This window comes from Chiloscyllium punctatum, chromosome 40 (assembly GCF_047496795.1).
Source record: "Chiloscyllium punctatum isolate Juve2018m chromosome 40, sChiPun1.3, whole genome shotgun sequence".
NCBI classification, from domain to species: Eukaryota; Metazoa; Chordata; class Chondrichthyes; order Orectolobiformes; family Hemiscylliidae; genus Chiloscyllium; species Chiloscyllium punctatum.
Window position 1 is genome coordinate 12,816,371 of NC_092778.1, and position 24,211 is coordinate 12,840,581.

Genomic DNA, 24,211 nt, shown 5'->3' on the forward strand with positions numbered 1-24,211 from the left:
TACACACTCGAATATCAGGTTATTGAATCACCCATCACCAGGTACATCATGTTACACTTTGTACTCTGACAGTACAGTACTCACCTCTTTTAACACAAGTATATATATCATTCTCCAGAAACAAGCACACTTCCTTCAACTGCTTCTTCGGCAACTTATTGCATTTGCAACATTTAAATGGTTAAAAACAAAAGAGGCACATTAACAGCCAAGTTTTGTAGTGTTTATTTTCTAGCAGACACACTACATAAAAGTCCCCTTAAATTAGTGTACATAGTCACCCTTATTAGGGCATGTCCCTCAGAATGCCGTAGAAACTGCTTTGAAGGCAGCTTTAGCTAAGAAAAAAGGAAAAAAAAAGAACCCACTTCAAACCAATTCCTTTAAAAACAAAACAAAAAAAAACAATTCCCAGAATGATAAAGCGGTGGAGCATTGATTTCAGTATTTTTCAGTGCCTTTCCTGATTTCCTTTTGAGGATTTTCTCACCAGCCTCTGGTCAGCTGCTGCTGGGAGGGCAGGGGGGAAGCTCTTCTTTTCTCATGTGTTTTGTCTTGCTAGATCACAAGGACTTCTGTTCACATGATTCGCACACCTTGGATTGAGGATTCCAGAGACTGAAAGCAAATAAGAGTTCAAAGTAAGTGCAAGGTTGCAGCAGGCAAGAACAGCCAAGTAAAACTGTTGAAGAAGGAAGCACAAAATTCAGAGTATAAAATCTGCCTGTGGTGAGGGAATCCTAATTTGAAGAGAGGGATGAGGAGGTCAGCAGTATAGCATACAAGTTAAAGATGTAACAGCTCAGAGAATGAAGCTTAACGATTATATCTGCAACCTGAACTGTCACTTGATTTCTGAATCAACACTGAAATCTAAATGAATCCCTCCCCAATATAGTCTCTTATCAATTATGTATTTACAATATTTACAGTCCCTCAAGTATACTTCAACATTCCAATGCTACTACTGGATAGCTGCCCATAGAATCATTAGATCTGCCTTCTGGTCTCCACCAAATCCATTTGGGCTTGCTCCAATTGTAGGATTGAGTTATTTTCTAATAACAAATAATTATGACTTGATTAAGCAAATGAAGAATTATTCCATATTTTGCAGAATTGTGGCTACTTATTGTGGACTCAGTAGGAATGAAAACTATTTGGGCCAGGTCATATTAAGGGCTTTTCTTTAATGGATGCTCAAGCTAAAACAAACTTAGGTGCTCTGGGGTAAAAAGGCTTTTACTCAAAGAAACGGCTGTGTTTTAAAGTGGTAATGTGCATAATAGGCTACCATGTATTCCTCTGTCTTGAAAGTTTGAGCTTTGTTTTAAGTATTAACAATTATTGTGGTTTCACATGGTTCTTGCAGGTAAGGAAAATTAATAGACTTTGGAGAAAATTCACATGCATCATTTGGGATGTTAATTAATCAGTCAGCGATGATACAATTTAATCTAAGACGACATATCAGTATGGCGGCACATTGTCTTGGTAAAGAAACATAGAATTGGTAAGGTAAGAGGCACAAGCTGTTATAAAAAGAGATGATCTTACAAAAAAAAGCATCAGCATATTAAAAAACATAAGGAAATAGTAGAAAGTGATATGAAGATGATGAGTACTTTTAAATAAACTAATCAGAAAATATGCATAGTCTAGCTAGCTAGCCAAACCAATGATGACTATGGCTTATTCATACATAAACAGTTCAATTAGCATTCAAGATGTTTTTGATCATGCACAGAAAGTGGTGTTTATGGAGTGTTAATAAGGTCTGGGTTTTAATGGTTCAATGCACAAAAAAGAAGATCTAAGACAGAAGAATTTCAGTCAGAGGAACAGGACTCCTGCCCCCAGCCAAACCAGCTGTGAATTGATGTCCTAACATGGATAGGCTGAAAAGACTACTTTTATTTCTTTCATACTGGTTATGATAAACAAATTCTGTAAACTTGTGAAAACATCCGTTCCAGGAATGTGTCTTTAACTAATCAATTGGCTCTTTTAAATCCATCTATAATTGTAAACGATTTAGGTCTTACAATTAAAGTGAACCTCAACATTTTAAACAAAGCTCCCACCCTTTGTAGGGAAGTTATTCACATCAACCCTAAATCAGCAAATTAATCACCACAGGACACACACACAAAAATTCAGACTTGTGGCTTAAAACATTAATTCTTGTCCTTTCAGAAGTTGCCTATGTGTTTAGACAGTAATCTGTGTCTTTTCTGATACTTTTAATTCATTTCTTTGATTAATGATCACACTCGCAGTCAAGTTACAAGGTCAAGACCCATACAAAAGATTTGTGAACACATACCAAGTATATAAGTGATACTAAAGTACAGAGGGGCCAGGTTGTATTTGAGACAGTAATTGATTTGAGGCCATGCCTGCTTGTCATGGATTTCATGGCACTGCAAAGCTCAGTACCAGCGGGGAGCAGTGAACTGCCTAGTCAACCATCAACTAAACTGATTAACTGGACTGTTTTATAACTGCTCAAGGGATTCTGTAAATGAACTGATGGCTATGTTTGCCTACAAAACAAATGTTAAAAGCACCAAAGTAAGCAACTTGCTCCAAAGTGCTTTCGGACTGTCTAAAGACAGTCCACCTTTCTTCACTCCATTTTTACTTCAAAGAAGTTATTATTCGGAACATTTCAATCTCTCAGCTATCCTCCAAAATATACTTGTCAGAATGCCAAGCAGTTCTTTTCTATCCTTTAACAGGATACATTTTCAACATTGTCTGTCTGTTTTAAGATTTTGGGCACAAGACAAACTTGATTGAAGTGAAAAAGAACCCGACACAAAAGTTGGATGCTTAGTGTGTCAAGGATGTCAACACAATTTTAAAGTTAATACCCGACACTTGTTAAATCAGTCCAAGTCACTAAAGTTCATTGCAATTCTGAAGAAACTGGTAACAGTGCATTTGAAATGTTTTTCGTATCAACTCCAACTGCATGAGTTTTAAAAAAAAAAATGCACGCATTGTAAACTGCTTATGAACATTTCTTACGTGGTTGGAATCTACACTACTTGAAATAGACATGACTTCACCTTCAAATCCCAAATTGTCATTGCGCCATCAATACCAGTAGTGCAAAACTTCCGACAATCTCGTTTATCACCTTCATATAGCGAGACTTGGCTGGGGAAAGAATAACAACATTCAAAAGAAATAATACACACTTTTCAGTCCAGTTAAAAATCAGGAATCTACAAATAGCTGTTTTTTTAACTTCCGATATAGTGGGCTTGATGTTACATTTGGGCACACAGCACAAACCCCAGCCATTCAGCTCAACAAATCCATACAGTAGTAATGTTCCAAAGTGATGTCACATCTCATCTCACCTTATCTAACCCAATCTATTAAGTTACTGTGAATTATACAACACGAACTAACTAGCAGAGTATTTTAGACATAAAAATGTGCAAAGAGATAGGATTAATTAATATTCTCAGAACGAAAGATAGTCTACGCAGCAGTGAAACAAACTAATACATTTAATTAAGGTTGAAAAACTTGAGCCCTAAATTAGTTTTGTAAACTTTTAAATAAAGATAATTAGCCAACTGTGCCCTCACATTTTTTAATGTGATCTGGGAAATAGATAAAAAATGTATACACCGTGGTAGACATTCCAAGAGATGGAGTAACTGAACACCTTGAAAATGTTCAATTAATCAGGGACAGCCGGCATGGACTCATGACGGGTAGGTCATGTCTAACAAATCTTAGTTTTACTTTTGGAGAGTAGTGGATGGGGGAATGTCTATGAACATTGTGTATATGAACTTGCTGAAGACATTTGATGAAGTCCCACATAACAGACTGTTAACTCCGATAGAAGCCCGCAGAATTGAGGGTAAATTATTGACATGGCTAGAAAATTGGTTGAGTGGTAGGCGACAGAAAGTAGGGATAATGGGTACTCAAATTAGCAGGACGTGACTAGTGGTGTCCTGCAAGCATCTGCGTTAGGTCCTCAATTATACATGATTTATTAACATCTTAGATAATGGCAGAGAAAGTCATACATCCAAATTTGCTGATAAAACAAAGTTAGGTGGCATTGTAGACAGTGTAGATGATAGCATAAAACTACAAAGGGATATTGCTAGACTAAGTAAATGCAAAATTATGACAGATGGAGTTCAACGTAAGTAAGTGTAAGGTTATATCCATTTTGGACTGAGAAATGATAGATTGGGGTACTTTCTATATGGTATGATGTTAAATACAGTAGATGTCTAAAGAGCTTGGGAGTTCAAGTGCATGGATCTTTAAAATGTCACAAGCAGGTGCAAAAAAACATCAGGCAAGCTAATAAAATGCTGAGCTTTATATCACAAGGACTGGAGTATAAGGATGGTGAAGTTATGTTGCAGCTACTTAAGGCCCTGGTTAGATCCCACCTGCAGTACTAACAGCAGACCTGGGTACCACACCTTAGGAAGGATAGCCTGTCAGACAGCATCCTGCTTCTCGGATGCCGCCTGACCGGAGCTCGGTACAGCTTCCTCTACTCTGACCAGGCAAGCCATGCGCTCTGGCCATGCTCCTGCAAAATTAGACCTGGCTTCTCTGGAATTTCAAACGTTAAGGGGTGATCTGATCAAAGTCCTCAAGATATTGGAGATATGGTTCATCAGTTTGCAGATGACACCAAAATTGGTGATGTAGCAGACAATGAAGGTTACCTCAGAGTACAACAGGATCTTGATCAGATGGGCTGAAAAGTGGCAGATGGAGTTTAATTTAGATAAATGTGACGTGCTGCATTTTGGCAAGGCAAACCAGAGCAAGGTCCTGCAGAGTGCTCCTGAACAAAAGAACTTGGATGCAGGTTCATAGTTCCTTGAAAGTAGAGTCGCTGGTAGACAGAATAGTGAGGAAGACTTCTTGGCATGCTTGCCTTTATAGTGCATTGAATATAGGAGTTGGGATGGATTAGTGGTGCTGGAAGAGCACAGCATTTCAGGCAGCATCCAACGAGCAGCGAAATCGACGTTTCGGGCAAAAGCCCTTCATCAGGAATAAAGGAGTTGGGAGGCAATGCTGCGGCTGGACATTGGTTAGGCCACTTGTGTGTTCAATTCTGGTCTCCCAGCTACAGCAAGAATGTTGTGAAACTTGAAAGGATCCAGAAAAATTTACAAGAATGTTGCCAGAGTTGGAGGATTTGAGCTATAGGTAGAGTCCGGGGCTATTTTGCCTGGAGCATCAGAGATTGATGGGTGACCTTGTAGAAGTTTATAAAAACATAAGGGGCATGGATAGTGTGAATAGCCAAGGTCTTTTCCCCAGGGAAGTGGAGTCCAAAATTAGAAGGCATAAGTTTAAGATGAGAGGGGCAAGATTTAAAAAGGACCTAAGGGGCAACTTTTTCTTGCAGAGGGTGGTGTATGTGTAGAATGAGCTGCCGAAGGAAGTGGTGGAGGCTGGTACAATTACAACATTTAAAAGGCATCTGGATGAGTACACAAATAGGAAGGGTTTAGAGGGATATGGGCCAAAGGCCGGCAAATGGGACCAGATTAATTTAGGATACCTGGTCAGCAGGGATGAGTTGTACCGAAGAGTCTGCTTCCAGGGTGCACAGCTCTATGACTATATTAACAAGAAAAGCCAGGATAGATAAATTGTTTCCATTGCTTGGATATTCTAGAATTAGGGGCAAACTGTGCACAAGAGATGTTAGGAAGCAATTTTACACACAAAGGGTGGAAGAACTCTGCCACAAATGGCAGTTGACATGCAATCAGTTAATGTTAAATTTGAAATAAGTCAACTTTTGTTAAGCAAAAGTATTAAAAGGGTGTAGGCCAAATGCAAGGAAATGGAGTTAGGCCACAAATCAGCATACTCTCATTGAAAGGCAGAGGAGGCTCAAAAAACCGAATGGCTGACTCCCATTCCGAAAGATACATTTCATTGAGAAAGAAAGATTCAGAGAAGGATAAATCTGTGGTTAACAAAGGATCTTAAAGTTGGTATGAAATTGAATGAAAAGGCATATAATGCTGCAAAGATTAACACTAAGCTAGGTGATGAAAGATGAACAAAACAGCTTCACTCTAGTGATAAAATATGGGACTGCTTTTTGAATTCCACCATTTGATTTCAATACCTGGGACCTTCACGGATGAAAACGGTTTTAAGGAAGAAAAACAGAGACTTAAAATTGTTACAGCAATTAGCTGACCACACAGTAGTCAAGCTTCACAAAATAAACGTGGAACAAAAAAAAACCTTTTCATTAAAAGACACAAACCCCAGTCAGTCTGTCTTAAAGAAATCTTTATCTCCCATCATATCTTGGAGATGAAGGATATTACCTGCAATAACTAAGCTTGGAAAGAATGAACGCAATTATACAAATGTGCAAACAAGCCTGTATTTCATGGACCAGCCTTTGACAGAGGAGGGGGAATAGTGAGAGAGTTCTTCAGTCACCTATCTAAGGACAAAATACCTTATGTCAACAAACATCTGACAGAAATCTCTGGACACCAAAAACTTTTAGAGCTACAATATTCGCTACAGTTGAAGATGCAAGGCAAGGTATTAATAAAACAACAGTGGTTTCACTTTAAATCCTGCTCTTTAAGATATGTATTTTTCATCTTCCTTTTGTACTGCACACTTTTTATATTTTTATATTGCAGCCAATGCCTACTATTGTTAATGCCACTTAGAATTCAATCATCAGGGTCCTGGACCAGCACGGTGAACATCAGAAAAAGTTAATTGATTCCCCTAAAACCTTTTTCATGCATCCAATTACAGGTAAAATCTAGTGATCGAAACTGGATTCACAAAGTTTGTCTAAATCTCTCTAGTACTTCAGTTAGAAAAATGGAATAAGAAAGAACTGTAGCGTCATCCAATACATTCCTGTCAATCCAGTTAATTCTCCATGGATTCAATCACAACCAGCTCCTCATGGAAAAAATGACCTGGTTACTGAACCTCAAAGGTGTTTAGTAAATTCCAAAAATTAAGTTTCAACTTAAAAAGTTGACTTGAAACTGCTTCTTGTACAAATAATTGTTTGTTTTGTCTGCTAGCATTTGAAATCTATACCATTTATGACATTGGGTGCCTGAATATTGGTCTTACAAACAAATCTTGGAACAGAAGTGAAGATCACAACAATTGAGCACTCAGCTTCCTATGACTCAGACCTGGTTGTTTGCTCATCAAAAAAGTTAACCATAAAAATTGCAAAGGTTTCAGTCTACATATTTTTGTAAAACTTAAGTTTTTAAAAATAAATTTGAAACTTTTTTTTAGATTACTTACAGTGTGGAAATAGGCCCTTCGGCCCAACAAGTCCACACCGCCCCGCCGAAGCGCAACCCACCCATACCCCTACATCTACCCCTTACCTAACACTACGGGCAATTCAGCATGGCCAATTCACCTGACCTGCACATCTTTGGACTGTGGGACGAAACCGGAGCACCCGGAGGAAACCCACGCAGACACGGGGAGAATGTGCAAACTCCACACAGTCAGTCGCCTGAGGCGGGAATTGAACCCGGGTGAGGCAGCAGTGCTAACCACTGTGCCACCATGCCTACATGCAAAAGTTTATTGACGTAATGGATAGCATTCCCATGTCTGAGCTAGAAGCTCGGATTCAAGCCTCACTCCAGGATTTAATGGCTAAGGAATGTGTGTTTGTAACATGGCTAAACTGATTGAATATCAACTTCCAACATTCACCAATTGCATGAAGGAAAGGAGAGGTTCCTGATCAGTAATGTGATGGAAAGAAAATTGGAACCATGAGTATCACTACTCAGCTCTGGAATGAAAATCTGCATGCAAAAGTCAGACTCGTTAGGGGACTGGTTAATCGAGCTGGTTGGTTGACTGGTATGGATCAGATTGGAGCCAACTGATCAAACTGTGGATGCTGTCAATCAAAACCAAAAACAGAAAGCTCAGGAGGTCTGGCAGCATCTGTGGAGAGAAATCTGAGTTAACATTTCAGATCCAATGTGACCCTTCCTCAGAACCGGAATTAAGTCTGATTTCTCTCCACAGATGTTGCCAGAACTGCTGAGCTTTTCCAGCAATTCCTTTTTTAGTTCCCGTTTCAGTTCAGTTGGATTCAGGACTTGTTTCCTAACCCTACTTGTACTGGACGTTATGGCACTGAGAGTGCCTGCAAGCAGAGAACTGATGATCATGATAATGGACACTGATAATTTGGGTAAACCCACAAGATAAAGAAGTTTAAGCATTAAATAATCACAATTCTATTGAAGAGGCTCAAAATTCAAGTTTGAAAACCCTTTCTTTTGGTAACCTCAGTCGTCCCTTCAAATTTGTCATTTCTCCCATCTGTCTTCCTATTGCAATATACATTATAATCAAACTAGCAGATAAAAGACGGATAACACAATCTGTTCCATTTTAATACAGTAATGCCAATATTGCTAGGTATCAGTTCCACATGTAGATAAATGAGACAATGTTGTATTTTGCTTGTTGTCATCTCATGGGCTCTGCTGAGCTGGAGCAGCAATAAGAACAGGTGAAACTCAACATAATTGAAGTGAGGTGTTCTAGCTGATTAGGTTAGATTCCCTACTGTATGGAAACAGGCCCTTTGACCCAACAAGTCCACACCAACTCTCCTAAGAGTAACCCATCGAGACCCACTCCCCTACCTGAAATATATACCCCTGACACTATGGGAACACTACAGCTAACACTATGGGAAATTTAGCATGGCCAATTCACCTGACCTGCACATCTCTTTTGGACTGTGGAAGGAAACCGGAGCAGAGGAAACTCATGCAGACACAGGGAGAATATGCAAACTTCACACAGACAGTCGACCAAGGCGGGAATCCATCCTGTGGTGCTGTGAGGCAGCAGTGCTAACCACTGAGCCACTGTGCCATCCATCTGGCAAGGAACTCGTCAAACTGCTGGAGATGACATTTCCGAACCATAAAACGCCCATAAACATTTCACAGGGGATGGAGGAGATACTCAGGAGGTCAGGCAGTATGGGGAGAGAGAAACACAGAGTTAATATCTAGAGCCCAATATGACCCATCAGAATGTGAAGATGACCTGAGTTTCCAGCATCTTAAGTATTTTGCCTTTATTAGGACCTATAAGCACTTAGAGTCATAGAGATGTACAGCATGGAAACCTGTCCATGCCGACCAGATATCCCAACGCAATCTAGTCCCACCTGCCAGCACCCGGCCCACATCCCTCCAAACCCTTCCTATTCATATACTCATCCAGGTGCCTCTGAAATGTTGCAATTGTACCAGCCTCCACCACTTCCTTTGGCAGCTCATTCTCTCCATGTGCCACCCTCTGTGTGAAAAGGTTGCCCCTTAAGTCTCTTTTATATACTTCCCCTCTCACCCTAAACCTATGCCCTCTAGTTCTGAGCTCCCCCACACCAGGGAAAAGACTTTGTCCATTTGTCATATCCATGGCCTCATGATTTTATAAACCTCTATAAAGGTCACCCCTCAGCCTCCAATGCTCCAGGGAAAACAGCTGTAACCTAGTCAACCTCTCTGTTTAGCTCAAATCCTCCAATCCTGACAATATCCTCGTAAATCTTTTCTGAACCCTTTCAAGTTTCACAACATCGTTCTGATAGAAAGGAGACCAGAACTGCACGCAATATTCCAACTGTGGCCTAATCAATGTCCTGTACAGCTGCAACATGACCTCCCAACTCCTGTACTCAATACTCTGACCAATAAAGGAAAGCATACCAAACATCATCTTCACTATCTTATCTACCTGCGACTCCACTTTCAAGGAGCTATGAACCTGCACTCCAAGGTCTCTTTGATCAGCAACACTCCCTAGGACCTTACCATTAAGTGTATAAGTCCTGCCCTGATTTGCTTTCCCAAAATGCAGCACTACACATTTATCTCAATTAAATTCCATCTGCCACTTCTCAGCCCATTGGCCCATCTGGTCCAGATCCTGTTGTAATCTGAGGTAACCCTCTTCGCTGTCCACTACACCTCCAATTTTGGTGTCATTTGCAAACTTACTAACTATACCTCTTATGCTCACATCCAAATCATTTATATAAATGATGAAAAATAGTGGACCCAGCACTGATCCTTGTGGCACTCCACTGGTCACAGGCCTCCAGTCTGAAAATGAACTCTCCACAACCACCCTCTGTCTTCTACCTTTGAGTCAGTATCCAAATGGCTAGATCTCCCTGTATTCCATGAGATCTAACCTTGCTAACCAGTGTCCCATGGGGAATGTTGTTGAATGCCTTACTGAAGTCCATTTGGATCATGTCCACTGCTCTGTCCTCATCAATCCTCTTTGTTACTTCTTCAAAAAACTTGGTCAAGTTTGTGAGACATGGCTTCCCACACATAAAGCCATGTTGACTATCCTAATCAGTCCTTGCCTTTCCAAATAGATGTACATTCTGTCCCTCAGGATTCCCTCCAACAACTTGCCCACCACCGATGTCAGGCTCGCTGGTCTACAGTTCCCTGGCTTGTTCTTACCACCTTTCTTAAACAGTGGCACCACATTAGCCAACTTTCAGTCTTCCGGCACCTCACCTGTGACTATTTATGATACAAATATCTCAGCAAGGAGCCCAGCAATCACTTCCCTAGCTTTCCACAGAGTTCTATCCACTTTTTAAATTAAATGTATTTTGACAAGCACTATTAAAAACTCAGCTCAACAAAATATTATATGCAAATGGACATTACGGGAGTTTGGTTGCAAAACTGTTAACTTGACTTTCTCAAACTTACGTGATACTGTTCTGGTGGAGAGTCTCAAGCGTGGTATTTCGATCCTCTGTGGTTGCCCTTCTATCCAGATTGTGGAAGCGCTGCATGGCAGACATGTTGCGCTGAATGCTCTGCTTTGGAATGTCTAGCTTGGAAATGTAGGTCAAAGAACCACGATCATCATACATGAACAGCATCGGACAGCAATCATGGCCCTACAGAGACACAGAAAGCTGTAGAACAAGCTATCCAATGTTATGCTTAGCATAGACAAATGTGCACTATTTTAGAATCCCAAATTAGATCCTCTGTGCGATCACGTGAATTTACTTTAATCTGTGTTCAGTAAAGCAAGTAGAATCTTATTAAAAACAGTCAGGTCAATTTGATACACACTTAAAAGATTCATGTTCAACAAACTTACTTTAAAGAGAGCATCGACAAGCAATACTGCTAGTGGGATCACAGTGCTTTACCTTCCTCCTCTTCCTTAGTTTTCTCACATTAGATGTAAAGGTTTTAATCCGCACTGGAATAAGGTATCCCAAATGGTTATAGCCTTTTGGTTGTAAATAGTAATATGGAAGCCTAGACAAAAACTGTCATTGGACTTCTTGTCATGGGTGACATCCTGGCCGAGTGCAAATCAAACACCCTATATGATATGACATGACATGATACATATATGATATGATACATGATGCTCGCTTCTCCTAATAATACAACAGGCTAAATCTCTTCACCCTCACCGCCTTCCTCCCTGATCCAGGGACCAGTGATGAGTTGTATACCCTAAGGGATATAATTTTCCTTTGATTTATCCATGTCAGATTGGATCCTCACTCCAACTTTGATATCTCAGTACGAAAAAATGGACATGCTGGCAAAGACTATACTCAAGACTTTTAAGAGAGTGTGCGATTATACAATGTAGAAGCTTGAGTCATTCTCAGATGCTTGTAACATGAAATCAGGTTGTACTCACTGCTGCCACTATGTTATTCTCAGAGACAAAAATCACACTCAAGAGAGGGAGAAATTCGGTCTTCGTTTGAGAAACCCTATAAAAAAAAAGATACAATTCACTTATATGCTTCCTTAACCAGTACTTAAATCATCTATTTCCCTTCTATTCTCCGTCTGAAAGAATTAACACCATTTTAGCCAAAACCATTCACCTAACTTTTCTCCTGAAGGTACAAGCCCTTATATGATAGCAATCTGAGGACATGGCTAATCCTCTGATAACAGTGCAGCCAGGTAGGATGTACTAGTTGATTGTTCAGCTAAGGAAAGCGTCACAAGGTTAACATTCTGCTTTTTGCTAGGCATACACACATGCATATTTTCCTCCTGAGGTCACTGATGTGTTCAGGAGCAGAAGCTCTGGCTGTTTTTTTCTCCTGTCTCTAATCAAGAGGAATTGAAGATAAACGTAGACAGTCAAACCACTGTTTCAGTCGATCTTAGGTAATTCAGGACACAACAGGCACTTGCTATTTTATATGACTACACTACACTAAGAAAATATAATAAAGGATCTAATTGACATTTCTTTAATTTCAGCATTGAACCAAACAGATCAATCTCATATTAAGAGTCTGTTAATGTGATTCTGTTTTAATAGAATCAGAGAATCCCTGGTGTTGAAACAGGCCATTTGGCCCAACAAGTCCACATCGACCCTCCGAAGAGTAACCCACCTAGCCTCATTCCCCCACCTTATTACTCTACATTTCCCCTGACTAATGCATCTAACCTACATATCCCCGAACAATATGGGCAATTTACCATGGCCAATTCACCTATGCTGCACATCTTTGGAGTACTAAGCTCTGTGATTGCATATAGATGGCAAAAAGGTTGCCTTGCTTGTATTGAACAAAGTTATATTCCTGTCAAATATTTTAATTTAAAAATAAAGTTAATTTAAATCATCACCATCAATGAGATGGAGACTCTTGAAGCAGAATCTCATTCTCTGCCCACCACTCAAGTGATGTCACTTACAAAAATCGTATCATTACAAAGATTTGGAAGATGAGATTTTATAGTAGCCTTACAGATCCTAGGAACAATACTAAAAGACAGACTGTCAATTTTCTAGCCTGCAGCACAATTATTTAACGTCCTTCATTCTGTGCTGAAGCTGCATTGACTATTGTTCAGAATGGAAGGACTCTTGGGTTTAAGTTGATACTTTAAACAGCTTAGAAACAGGTAAATAAGAAAGAAGAACCTACTTAAAGGGTTAAAGATAAAATTAAAATTGCTTTTTCAAGTTCATATCTGGCATCAACAGGCTATGCAAGTTTACAAGGCATTCTACTGACACCATGTGGTACAAACATAAATTACACATGAACAAACTAAAATTCAACAACGCAATTCAAAATCAATTCCAATACTTTGTTTGGGAACACAGAAACTGGAAGAAGAATAACCCTCTGTATTCAAAACAAACAGTGCAATTAATGCAGATTTACTTTGCAAAAACACATTTTCTTTCCATAATTGCCAAACTGAATTATAACAGCCCAAATATAATATCAAATTTGACTACAGTTGAATCCTGCAATCACATGCAAAGTAACCTCAATTAATCAATGCAGTGAAACACTATGAAGGATGTCAAGATTGACATTACAGGACACAATTACAGTATCGAAGTATCAAAATTGCTATGAATGTCTGAAATAAAAGTCAAAGAAGTGGCGATTCACAAAAAAGCTTAGATTCAAAGCCTATTTTTCTGTTGCCGTCGTTAATATTCTTCAAATTATGGTTTTGGAGGCTAGGACGATCCTTCTTTTACTGGAAAATCAGAGATACAATGGCACTTACGTCATATTTTTAGCAGCATCGACAACAGATACAGTGCTATCGTGGCTGACCCATGCCAGGCGATTTCCTGTGGCAGAGAAAGAAACACTGTGGACCCAACCACCACTACCGGCACCCCCAAACTCTGCCATCATTTGTCCAAAAGGCATTTTGGAACCCCAAGGTGTGGGAGAAGGCTTTGTGTCTACTTCTTTGATGTAAGCAGAAAAAACTCTGAAGAAAACAGAAATGGAATTGTCAGAAGGATTGCTGAAGGAGGGTTAATCACATTCTGCATAGACATATAAAAGGTAAAATGGCATCAGAAAATCTACTGATGCATTACAAAGTATTTGGTGCAAGTCAGATTTGCTTGTAAAATAATGTGCTCATAAAATGCAAGTGTTTACTGTAATGCATCCTTGCTCTTGAATGTACTATTGGTCCTAAAATCTCATTCTTATCTTTCCTAGAACTCCATGTTTGGTTCCTTTTAATTAGGATTATGCCCCTACCATTATACCAGAAATGGTACTGGTGACTGGTTTCAACCCTGGTGACAAAGGCAAATGAACCTTCCTCATCCTTGTACACAGTCATTGAGACAGGTGGTCACACAATCATGGGGGTTTCTCTTCTTGCCCATCTAACTTCTTTTCTAAATCCTTTGGTGTGTCCCAAGTACCTAACCCTTGTATGTCCTATTTCTTACCTAATGCTGCCTTTCAATGATATCACCCAATATGACAAGGTCAGTTTCCATACATATAGTGACAGTCCCAACACTCCTTCACTACCACCACTGTAGACTCCCTCCAGTGTTTCAGTGCCAAGTTTTGTTTTGTAATGCCTGTGAAGCATCCTGGAAAATATAACTACTTTAAAGGTGTTACATAAATACAAGTTGTTAATATTCCTGCTTTGAGTCAGCAGGCCAGATTGGGACTGAGGTAACATGTATGAGATCACTGTGCTTATGCAAGGGCTTTTAGAAATTTTCAATTATCGTTACCTGTTAAACTGATTTTCACTGATTAAAGGTATCAGAACCCATAAAAGTCAAGTTAAGCAATACCTGTATGAAAAATTTGCAATATTAATTTGTCACTTCTGTTAAAATATTTAGTTGCTACTATTTAATCTTTTCCGACTCTTGAAAAGGATGAAGCAGCAGAGTCCAATGGTTACAACTAACAATGTATTAAGTTTGTTGTGCACATCTTACTTGGATATAAGCATTTACTCATTCCTCCATATAGGTTTCTCAGCAGGAACTTCCCAGTTTTACAGCTGTAACACGGTCACAATTACAGCAGCACAATTCACTTGCAGAGAGACTGTACAGACACAAAGGTTTGAATGGCTTCCTTCTGTTTCAATAACAACAGCATCACTAAAACACTGGAGGAAATTTGCTTTGCCTTGACTTGACTCTGAGATCAGCACCATGAGAAACTGTTTTGTGCTGATTTAAATCTTAAACATCGTGTATCTGGACAATTTAAACTTTCCCAATTCTAAATCTTTAAAATAAAAACTTAAAAGCCCTTTAATATTTCTGATGCTATAATTTGTTTGATAACTCAAAGCACTAATTTTAGTAATATCACAAACTTTTATAATGTCAACATTTAAATTGAAAAATTAGTTTAAAATATTATTCTCTTTTTCCATCATCATCATCTTTCTGGCCAGTCCTGGTTTTGAATACATACTTAAACACAACAATGTCATGCTGCAGGTGGCAAAAATGGTAGAGGAGGATATGTCAAATGTGAAGTCTTGTGAAAGATGGAATTCCAGCACAACAAAGGGGGCATAAAGCGAAAATAACTTTGAGTTGATTAAAAAACAATTTAGGAGGAATTTCTTATAATGTCTCCAGGAGGGAGAAAGAAATAAAGAGCTAAAGGGGGGGCTAAAATAAATGGAATAGGAGTACGCTTGTGTGGAATTTAAACCACAACATAACACCGTAAGATTTAGGAGCGAAATTAGGCCACTTGTCCCGATAAGTTTGCTTATTCTATCATGGCTGATATATTTCCCAACCCAGTAGCCCTGTAACCCTTGGTCTCCTAACTAAACAAGAAGCTCTCTGCCTTAAACACACAATGACCTGGCCTGTGCAGCCTTCTGTGGTGATGAATTCCACAGATTCACTACACTGACTGGAGAAATTCTTCATTTCAGTTCTAATGAGGTGTCCCTTCACTGAAGCTGTGCTCTCAGGTCTTAGTCTCTCCTACTTGTGGAAGCATCTCCACATTCACTTTATCCAGGCTTCTCAATACTCTAAGTTTCAATGAGATCCCTTTCATGCTTCCAAACTCAACTGAGCAGACCCAGAGCCCTCAACCACTCCTCATATGACAAGTCCTTCATTCCTGGGATCATCCTCGCTGGGATTTCCTCTGGACCCTGTCTAAGGGCAACATATCACTTCCGTAGATTTGAAGCCCAAACCTACCTGACCAATTTAGCTGCTTCTGTGCCTCCAAATGGTAAAGAGACAAGTAAAGAAAGAAAAAGATGATTCCAGAAGAAGTGTAAATGAAAAAAGCGGAATCATCCATAGCTGTTGTTCAAACTGGATGAGTTGTGTTATTTAGTGTTATTTTCTGCTTTCAGTAACTGCTACTTGTAATTAAGCTGACATGAAATCAATTAAAGAATGGTGCATCCTATCTGATCAAGTAGGAAAAGAAAACAACTAATGCATAAGGAGAAACTAGTTAAAAAAATGAGGGAGATAAAAAAAGAAGTTTGTATAGGTTAAGTGAGAAGAAGAGGAGCAGGAGTGAGTTCACATGGAGCATAAGTGACATCAATCAATCAGGCGAAATGGTCTGTTTCTGTGCTACACGTTTTACATAATTCTATGGAAACCACAATCTTCGAGGAAAGACATAAAAAAGTACCAAAAATAGAACGCATACTGCTGAAGGGTTGAGTGTGGGGTGCTGGAAAAGCACAGCAGGTCGAGCAGCATCCAAGGAGCAGGGGAATGAACGTTTCAGTTATAAGCCCTTCTTCATCTTGGGCTTATGCCCGAAATGTCAATTCCCCTGCTCCTCAGATGCTGCCTGACCTGCTATGCTTTTCCAGCACCACACTCTCGACACAGATCTTCATCATCTGCAGTCCTCCCTTTCTACTACTGAGGGGTGTAAACCACAGTGAAGGAAATGAAAAGCTTTAGTGAAGGAACTGAAAAGCTTTAGTGAAGGAACAGGAAGACTTATGCGAAGCACATTCAGAGAAGGTGGTGCCATCAGAACAGATATATAGGACACTAAAATTGGAAGAATGGCATAAAAGCTGAGTGAGTGGAAGTATAGTGAAGGCAACTGAGAGTTATTCAGATTACCATGAATATTAGTTGATTGCCTATGTTCCTAAAAGGAGAGAGTCATTAAGGAAGGGAAATGTCAGAGATGGGTCTTGAGAACGTGAGGAAGAGTGGAAATTAGAAGAAAAGCTGATGACTTTTTCAATTCAAGTTGAAAGCAACACCACATTCAATTTGGACAGCAGCTGTTGGTAATAATTTTGCTTTCTCCATTTACTTCAGAATCAATTTAAAAGGGACCTAAGGGACAACTTTTTCACACAGTGGGTGGTGTGTGTATGGAACAAGCTGCCAGAGGAAGTGGTGGAGGCTGGCACAATTCCAACATTTAAAAGGCATCTGGATGGGTACATGAATAGGAAGAGTTTAGGTGAATATGGACCAAATGGGACTAGATTTATTTAGGATATCTGGTCGGCATGGACAAGTTTGACTGAAGGGTCTGCTTCCGTGTTGTGTATCCCTATAACTATCTTGTTTCTTTAGTTGTATCATTACTTTCTCAATTTGTTCATTTAAATCAGTCATATGTTACCCTCTTTCTTGTTCCTTCCTCCTCTGTCTCTGTTTAGAGCCAGCTGTAGGTTTAACACCTTCCAGTTCTGGAAGATGGTAACTCAAATTGAAATGTTAATGCTGTTTCGTTCAGTTTCCACAGATGCTATGTGATCTGTTGGTTGTTTACTGCATTTTCTGGTCTCATTTCAGATTTGAAGTAACAGATTTCAGTTATTAACTTAATTATCACTTTTCCATTCAAGATACTCAATATATTAACTTCTAATGCTCATTAGAAATAAAATAATACTTTCTCAATCTAATGTACTTTCAAGTAAGTGGTAATACTGTATTAAATAATTATCAAGTGACGCACAACATTAGATGTTGTTTGAAAAATTCAAAGCATCTATTTATCCTTTGTAACCTATTTATTCCTCAAACAGTGGAAACCTTCCACAGTAGTATACATTATGGCAAGAAAAAAAATCTAAATTAAGAGTTTAAATCAGCAATTAATGTTCATCATTATGCTTTGATGCATAATTCAGGACATAAGAAATACTAAGCAATTAGATGGAAAATTATGTGAAGCATATATTGTAAAAACCTCAATAGAACTGTTAGATTCTCAGCAGACTGAAGGAGTCACAGAGTCATAAGAAGCAAGAGATTTATGGATAACGGACAATCGGCTGAAAGAAACCAAACTTAAGTTTCAGCTTTAGATACAGCTGTTAGTGAAATGGTAGAAGCTATTATTTATGCCACTTTGGGAATGCTATTGGGAAATTATAACAGGCCATAAGATGGTGCATTGTGCATTCACCAATTGTAACAGGTATGAGATGATTTAGTTTGATGACTATGTTACATTCACTGGAGCAGAGAAGTTTAAAGGGATCTCATAGAAATACTCAAAGCTTTGAAAGGGTTTGAAGAGTAATGGAAAGAGTTATTCCCTCTCTTATAAGTGTATGCCAAGAAAATAACAGGGAGACCAGGAAGATATTTATTGTAAGAGAAGTGGTTACTGAAACAGACAATGATATTTAAAAGAGAATGAGATAAAGAACAGAAAGAATTAGAAATCATACAGGAAAAGAGAACTGAAATAGGATGACAATAAATAACTGTGGAGGGAAAACCTGCAATGCAGGCAGAAGCTGCAATGATGGTAGAATCATTTCAATCTTGCATAATTGCTATGGACATCAAGGGCAAAACTGTTCAGATTTCTAACGACTGAATGATCTTTTCTCCTAAAGGAAAATGTTAAATGATTATAACAATCGGAACTTGACTCTCGAAACTTGGGACATAAACTTGATTCTTAAATTGGATTGTTATCTACATTTAAAGCTTTTAATAGAAGTATATGCTTCTTCAACATAGACAAGAAGTTGTAAGAAATAAACTTTGGTACAGTATTATATTATATGGCCAAATTTTAACATTAGTAAGTTATATAAAAATCTTAAATAGAACCTGCAGCATCTCTCACCTGCATTTGAAGTCACACGAGCCTGCGGCCAGTAAAACATTATTGGGATGCCAGTCGAGGCTAAGGATAGTAGAACGAATTGGCTTCTTGATGTGTTTACTCACCCACCTAAAACAGAGAACTACAGCTAATTTTGTTAACACTTAGCAGATGCATTTTTGCTTAAGTAGAGCATAAATTTTACCAAAAATGAAATTAAAACCTTGAAAGTTCTATTCATAGGTCTAGAAATCCCTCTGTGGCCAGAATTCCATTGCCTTCAATATTTTAGAATACATAACTTAAGAGGGCAAGATACAGCCAAGACCAGAGGACAGATAGGCTCAATTCCCAGACTTTAGCCAGTGCTGGGCAAGCAGTGAAGACTTGATCCACAACAGCCTCAGAGATTAGAAAATAAGTAAATTACCCTCAATTAGTCAACCATATGTGAGCTCAGCATCTTTCTTTGAAGGCGAATGCAAGAAAACCTCTGAATAATTGCAGACATAAACCTATATCAAATCATGATGCTGTGCAGCAACACAATTTATATGCTGTAAATTATCCAAAAGGAACTAGTTATGAAACAATCAGTAGGAAACCATGGTCTCATGTTGGGCAGACATAATGTCAAATTTGCAGTGATGGGGCATAATTGCAGAAGTAAAACACACAAAAGGGCACTGTTTAAAAATAGCAGAGTCGATGACCAGAAGTCAGGTAGTGAGAAGAGAAGGAAAATGAACATAATAGTGCAAAACTAAATTCTGCTAAGATACAACACATAAACTGGATCTGAAAGTACTAATGGATAACTCATTGCAATCAATAGTAAAGCGTGTTCATCAGTAATAAAAGTTCATTAAATCTTCAGGTAAGAACCAAGAGATTTAAAAAGGACATGTAGAAGGCATTTCAATAGCTGCAACTGAAAAACAGTGCAACTCCAGATTGTGTACTAAAGCAAGGATATCCATAATTTGCAAACAGTAGAGAAAAGAGTAACTAATTTGAAATCTTTTTTTTAAGATACTGGATCCATGAAGGAAGACTGGATTCCTTGGGATTATATGCAGAAGGAAAGTTTCTATGGTGGTATTAATTAAGCATACTTAAGATAATAAAGAATTCAAGCTGCCATTATACATTTGAGATTGCCACAAACTCCAGAACTGGGATGTGGGCTTAAGATGGAATCTAAACTGCCCACAGAGGAAGGTGAGTTGGAAACTTTTCAGGAGAAATTGGATAGATACTTGAAGTGAATGTTGATTGGGAAGTATTGACTTAAAGGGATCAGACAAGCGGACTACAGCATCTTTTCCATTCCTATACTTTCGAAGAACGACTAACATTAGATAAATTTTGATGAACACTTCTTAGATTGCTTAAATAGATAAAGCAGTGAGAGAGCTGCACAAATCAGGAAGGTCCCATTTTGATCAGTGCCTGCTAGTACAGTGCTATCAGAAGAGCATCAATTGTTTACACTATACACAGATTTGGTTAACAGAGGATCAAAAGACGGCAATAGATTTTGCTGCAAAGTGCACGCATATGAATGAATATGATTTAACCGGGACACACAGTGGTCAAATATTCCACCAACACTCACTATTTATTTATGAAGAATAGTGATGGAGACCACCCAGTATATATAAAGCCAGCAAAGGAAGGAGTCAGCATATTCAGGAGATGAGCTGAAGAGGTCAGCACAAATGAGGAGAAATATAAACAAAGTGTTTTAACAAAAATATTTAAATACTGCTCTATTTGGGAATCTCTGTGTTCTGTAATGTTGTATTTAGAGATCCTTCTGTTCTACAAAGTATTTTTCCTACACAGATCTCAACAAAAAGCTCAGGAAATATATTTAAGCAGTTTAAACTATCTTTGTTTAAATTAGTTGGGAAATTAAAACTAACCTGACCCAATTTTTAAAAAGCAATGAAAATAACTCTCAAACTAAAAATACATTTGACATTGAAGCAATGTCACCCATCCTCTGCAGATGACCTAAATAATGAGTGAATGTACACACTGTAGCTGGTCTGTAATTGCTAACAGAAAGAAAAAGGATCCAATTTTCTTCCATTCATTTTTATTTTAAATAAAGGTCCCTCTGAGGAATGCAAAACAAATTTTGGTGAAGTGCCAGCACATGTAAATAATATGAATGAGTAAATACTTAACTCAGATTCACTCAATTAATAAAACATCAGGTATCCAGCTATAGCTCCAATAAATTCTATTTACAGTTTTTATACCTAATGATTCAGATGAACAAACAGAGTGCAAAGTGATGTGGGGAAGCAAAATGTTGGGAGGATCTAGAGTCTGCAAAAATATACAGAGACAGACTAAACAAATGGAAAAGATGGCAGAAGAATAAAGCAGGCAAGTCTAAGTTAAGAAAAACATTTTGTTTAAAATGATGAGAAACTACTCCATCTTAGCTTTCAGTGGAATTTGGTGTCTGGTACAAGAATCAAAGTTTACAGGTACTGAGACTTAGCAAGCAAGTAGAAGAGCAAAGCGTATGTTGATTTTTATTGCAAGAAGGTTAAGATTCAAGATGCAAGTTTTGTTGCAATTGTATAGGCCTTTGATAAGATCGCACTTGACATACGTACAGTCTTGGTCCCCAGATCGAAAGAAGATGGATCTGCCTAGAATGGGTTCAATGATGGCTCAATCAACTGATAACCAAAACAAAAGGATTGTCTTATCAAGAGAGATAGGATTCTGAAGATTAAGAGGTGATCTCATCGAAACATTAAATACTGAGACAGTTTAAAGGCCAGATGCTGAAAACTGTCTTTCCTAGTTAAGATTTTCCTGCTCCTTGAATGCTGTCTGACCTGCTGTGCTTTTCCAATGCCACACTCTTGGCCCTTTCCTAGTTAAGAGTCTAGACTCAGGGATGCCAGTGGCACAATAAGGTTATGGCCAATTAAGATTGAGATGGAGAAATTTCTACATTCAGAGTGGAGTGTCGTTTGAATTTTCTCATGGCTATTGCACATCTTGACTACAGGAGAAACAAAATTATTGCCTAATAAAAATTTTTTACACCAGGATGTTTAGTGTGCATAATCCAATTCTTTAGAAGCAACATTCTTTTGTCATCAAGTACTCACCAATCATTTTCTCCTTCAAAATAGCATACGGAGATCAGCCGTGCACCACTACCTACAGCAAATTTATTTTCCTGAGGTGACCACTTCACAAATGTTGCAGCACGGTTAATTCTTAGAATGACCAAAGTTGGCTTCCACACTCCGTCTTTCTGACTCCATACATAAGCATTACGGTCAGCACCACAGGTTACAATACGATCACTCTGGGGAGCCCAGTCAATGCCTGTACAGAAAGTACAGTGATGAATTAATATGAAAAAAAGGATTAGCAATCCTAGAACCAAAACATACCACAATAACACATAAGGTGTAAATTTTATTCATGCTGATAAACTTGTTTGACTTCAAGTATCCAAGAAAACATTGTCAAAATGCACCTAGTCAAAACAAGACAGCTTCATACTTCAGCACTAGAATTACAAATAACCTAATCTTTGCTAGTTAATCAAATATAATCACCAAAATAGATAGCTTCCACGGTGGTGATATTTATCCAAATCTAACTTAAAAGGATGCATAATAGAACTAGACTCCAAGTATGACAAGTGTAATTATTTTTAGCTCGAAATCACCAACTACAAATTACTCACTTCCCGACTCCTCAGAACCTGTCCACTATCTACAAGGCACAAGCCATTACTTCCTCTCCGCTTGCCTCAAGGCATGTACTCCAAAGTTTAAGCAGCTCAATATTGTCCCGAGACAAAGTTGCATGTTCAATTAGTAACCTTCAACTTTCACTCCCTTCACCAACAATGCACAGTGGCAGTAGTATGTAACACCTACAAGTTACACTGCAGCAACTAGCCAAGACTGTTTTGCACCTTCCAGATCTATGACCACTACCATCTAAAAAGTGAAAGGCGGTAGATGCATGGGAATACCATTATCCATGGGTTTTTCTAAAAAAAGGTAATTTTTAAAAAAAAGCAATTCTAATTCTTTCACAATCAATATTATAGAATGCTTTGTTCCAGGAATGACACACTTGTAAATCACCTAAGCAATTTACATTTGAATTCCAAAAGTGTTATGCATTCTTCAATTGATGATGATAACCAAAAAGGAAAATAAATCACAAAAATTCCAAACACAAAAGAATGCTCAAACTAGTCAATAACAGTTGTTCTGCTGTAACGTGTGTTTCGTTAACACAAATTCGCTATAACACGATTGACAAATTGGGGACACTGTTTCTAAAGCATGAAATTTTAAAGTGTGTATTAGTTATAAAGTGAGTCCAGCCCCATTAGTTTAAATGGTGCTGCTATTATACGATTTTCTTATAACAGGATTGTACGGGAATGGAACTACCGCGTTATAGCGGAACTGACTGTAATTGTAAGATATGCAAAGCACAGAGAAGTTAGCTGACAAAATACAAGTTGGGTAAAAAATAATACAGAACACTCAACATGAAAAGTTCTGTAAGTTAGTACACTTTTGTCAAAGAAAATTGATGGTCAATTCAAGGAAAAACATTTGCATGCAAGTGGTTAGGATCTGCAATGTACTGCCTGAAATATGGTGGAGACAGGTCCAATGGAGCCTTTCAAAAAAGAGCTGAATAATGTTCTGAAAAGAGCTACAGGGAAAAGCCAATGGAGCAAGCACAGACATGATTAGTCAAATGTTGCTATCATGCTCTGATTCTACAACTTAGGATGGTCACATACACTCTATAAAACACAGCTTCCACATCTGCTAAAATATTTAATAAGCTGAGATAATTCAATATTTCAATGCCACAGATTGTTAATTGCAGTAACATCCCTAGATTGTGGGGAAGTGAGCTGAAATCTTTGCACAATGTGAGGACGTAGCACAGAAAACTGGATGAAGACATTCATCAACTTCACCAACACATTCCACCCTGACCTTAAATTTACCTGGACCATCTCTGACACCTCCCTCCCCTTCCTGGACTTCTCCATCTCCATTAATGACGACCGACTTGACACTGACATTTTGTACAAACCTACCGACTCCCACAGCTACCTGGATTACACCTCTTCCCACCCTACCTCTTGCAAAAATTGCCATCCCGTATTCCCAATTCTTCCGCCGGATCTGCTCCCAGGAGGACCAGTTCCACCATAGAACACACCAGATGGCCTCC

The 24,211-nt window shown here is 38.6% G+C and overlaps 1 protein-coding gene across 2 annotated transcripts in view; it reads right to left on the reverse strand.

The window, feature by feature from the left end:
• Positions 1-201: 201 nt before the first annotated feature.
• Positions 202-24,211, reverse strand: part of LOC140464355 (actin-related protein 2/3 complex subunit 1A-B) — a 53,187-nt gene continuing 29,177 nt past the window's right edge. For both annotated transcript variants that reach the window (XM_072559311.1, XM_072559312.1), the window contains 7 exons: positions 22,093-22,315; positions 18,971-19,078; positions 13,638-13,850; positions 11,779-11,854; positions 10,815-11,008; positions 3,075-3,165; positions 202-618 (listed from right to left, as the gene is read on the reverse strand). In XM_072559311.1, the coding sequence (XP_072415412.1) occupies positions 580-618; positions 3,075-3,165; positions 10,815-11,008; positions 11,779-11,854; positions 13,638-13,850; positions 18,971-19,078; positions 22,093-22,315 (944 nt within the window). In that variant the 3' untranslated portion in view covers positions 202-579. The remainder of the gene's footprint in view (positions 619-3,074; positions 3,166-10,814; positions 11,009-11,778; positions 11,855-13,637; positions 13,851-18,970; positions 19,079-22,092; positions 22,316-24,211) is intronic.